At 60.8% G+C, this 2,533-nt stretch overlaps 1 protein-coding gene across 2 annotated transcripts in view; it reads right to left on the minus strand.

Annotated features, from left to right (window-relative positions):
- The window catches only part of PITX2 (paired like homeodomain 2), a 13,826-nt gene that overhangs the window by 1,410 nt on the left and 9,883 nt on the right, over nucleotides 1–2,533 (minus strand). Inside the window, exons 1-2 of one of the 2 annotated variants that reach the window (XM_057370732.1) lie at nucleotides 2,024–2,517; nucleotides 1,111–1,316 (exon numbers count right to left, since the gene is read on the minus strand). In XM_057370732.1, the coding sequence (XP_057226715.1) occupies nucleotides 1,111–1,316; nucleotides 2,024–2,252 (435 nt within the window). In that variant the 5' untranslated portion in view covers nucleotides 2,253–2,517. Of the gene's footprint in view, nucleotides 1–1,110; nucleotides 1,317–2,023; nucleotides 2,518–2,533 lie in introns of those variants that run through there. The other variant, XM_057370733.1, reaches the window with a different exon arrangement.

The raw sequence follows: 2,533 nt of genomic DNA on the forward strand, positions 1-2,533 counted from the left end.
AAAAAGAGAAAAAAAGAATGGAAAAAAATCGCCATTTAACAATGTGCTAAATGAGATCTAAGAGACCCTCCCCTTAGAGACAGACAATGGGAAAAAACGTGCCCTTTCCCAATCCACATCTGGGTGTCTGACCCGTCGGGCAGCCGCCAGCAGCCGCCTTACAGTGTGTATTGAAACCACCCCGGCCCCGGCGTGTTTGTGGTAACCCCCACCGTGGTCGGGCCGGGCGGGGGCCACCCGGGCACCATGGGGACGGGCCCCGTCTGAAGGCACCGCGGGGACCGATACAAAAACTTCCGCAAAAGCCGCGCCGCGACCGACAGCGCTTCCCTCTCCGGCAGGACACCGGCCTCGGCCGGGCCCCGCTACCGCCGCGTGGCTGCCCCGGAGCCAACACCGCCGGCCCGGGGCTGAGAGCCGGCCCCGCTCGCTGCCGCCCCCGGTTCTCACTGTCTCGCTTTCCTCAAGCGACCTCGGGGAGAGGATTTATATGGGATTTCCGAAAAACTGAAGGTTCGGCCAATTTTTAGGCTTTTTTTTGTGTGCGTGCGTTGGGTTTTGTTGTCTTTCTTTTTTTTTCCCCAGCGCGGCGTTTGCAGGCGAGCAGGATCCGGCCGCGGTATCTCCGCAGTGCCGCGATGGTCCCATAAATCTCAGAAGGGGGTAGAGGGTGGAGAGAGACGCTCGTCGAATTGTGAAACCAAAAGAAATAGAAAATGCAAGGAAGGGCACGTTGGGAGTGCCTCCGAGTGAAGCAAAAGCTCTTGTGTATTTTACATCTTTTTCTCATTAGAGACAGCGCAGGTTGCAGCCTGTTCCAAGTTGCTTTCCTGGCTAATGTTTTCATTAGCGTTTCGATCAAAAGGAGCTGGACGCATTGCACGGTGAGGGCGAAACGTGCAGCAAACCATATTTCAGARACACAGAGAGAGATCCCAATCTGTCTCGCTTTGACAGAAATGTCCTGCTCTGCCCTGCTTTTGTGCAAAGGCTCTGAAGTTTACATACAAGCCGAAATCGAAAGCAGCTGCAAACATTTCAGCCCTCCTTCCCTTTCCCCACCTCCCTGACCCCCGCTGCTCCGAGCCGGGGTGCTGTGTCGGGACTTACCCTAACCCTGGCCTCGGTGAGGTTGGTCCAGACGGCGATCTCCTCCCGGGTGGACATGTCCGGGTAGCGATTCCGCTGGAAGGTGGCCTCCAGCTCCTGCAACTGCTGGCTGGTGAAGTGAGTCCGCTGCCGCCGCTGCCTCTTCTTCTTGGAGGGGTCCTCGGGCCCCGCATCCTCATTTTTACTCTGTTGGCTCTTATCTTTCTCTGTAAGTGGGGGAAACAAAAAAAAACAAGGCGGAAAACAAGGGCGCCTCAGCCTCCTCAGCCTCCTCTCCAGCGGCTGGGGAAAGGCTTGTCCCCAGCGCTGCTGGATCCCGCAGACTGCCCCGAACGCGACTCGACGCTGTAATGATTAACCCGCGCCGGCCTCCCGCCGCCGCGGCCCCTCCGCGCCCCACGGGCACCCCACGGGCGGCTCCTCCCGGTGGAACAGCCACGGCCGGGGCTGCGGCATGGAGCCGCCTCTCCGTACGCGAGCYTTCTGCCTATCTGTATGCATATTATTCTCTCGTCTGCATACACGTAATTCTTTTTATTTGCTTATCTACACACGTATTATTCGCCCGGCTGTAACAATATTCTTTGTCCGTATATACCCATATTTGTCCGTCTGCATCGATATCAGTCGCCCATCAGCCCTCGTGTTGTTTGCCGATCTGTACCCAGGTAACTCGCCTGCCAGTACACATGCTATTCGCCTATCCTTACACATGTCATTATCTTCCTGTACGCCGACACACAGAGACACCGCACGCGAAAAACCACGAAACGAATCTCGGCTCGGGTGCGGGGCGCTCCCGGGCTGAGGGGTGGCGGCGCATCGCGGTCCGCGGGGCTGCCAGCCGGGCCGGAGCAGGACAGGGCGGCGGGGGCCCATCGGGCTGGGGTCCCTGCCTCTCACCCCCTCTTACCTGCGGCCTCGGGGCTGGAGGTGTCGGAGATGGTGTGCACCTCCAGCCGGTGCTTGGCGGACTCCAGGGAGGAGCGCGCCTGCCCCGGCGCCAGCGCCGTCGCCATGGCCAGCGCGGGCTGGTGGTGATGGCAGGATGATGAAGAGGAGGAGGAGGAAGGTGAGGAGGAGCACAGCTTATTCCCGGCTCCCAGACGCTCCAGGCTTAACGGGTCCTTCATGCAGTTCATCGGCAAAAGGACGCCAAAGTCTACGTGCGCGCCTGGGGGGTCGATAGGAGAAGGTGTGCGTGTGTCTGTAGGTGTCGGTACGTGTAGGAGGGTCCGCGCAGCGCCCCCTCCGCGGACGCGGAGCAGTCCCGCGGCTCCGGGGGTCAGGGCTGCCGGCCGGGGAGCCGCGCCGAGGCGGGCGACGTTCGACTAGCGCCCGGGAGGCACGGAGAGCCTCGAAGCCCCCGCCGCCCGGGGGGGCGCGGCGGCGGCGACAGGAGAGCCGGCGAGTCCGGTCCTGT

Source organism: Malurus melanocephalus, unplaced genomic scaffold (genome assembly GCF_030028575.1).
Source record: "Malurus melanocephalus ecotype Western Australia unplaced genomic scaffold, MMel_1.1 scaffold_131, whole genome shotgun sequence".
In the NCBI taxonomy this organism is placed as follows: domain Eukaryota; kingdom Metazoa; phylum Chordata; class Aves; order Passeriformes; family Maluridae; genus Malurus; species Malurus melanocephalus.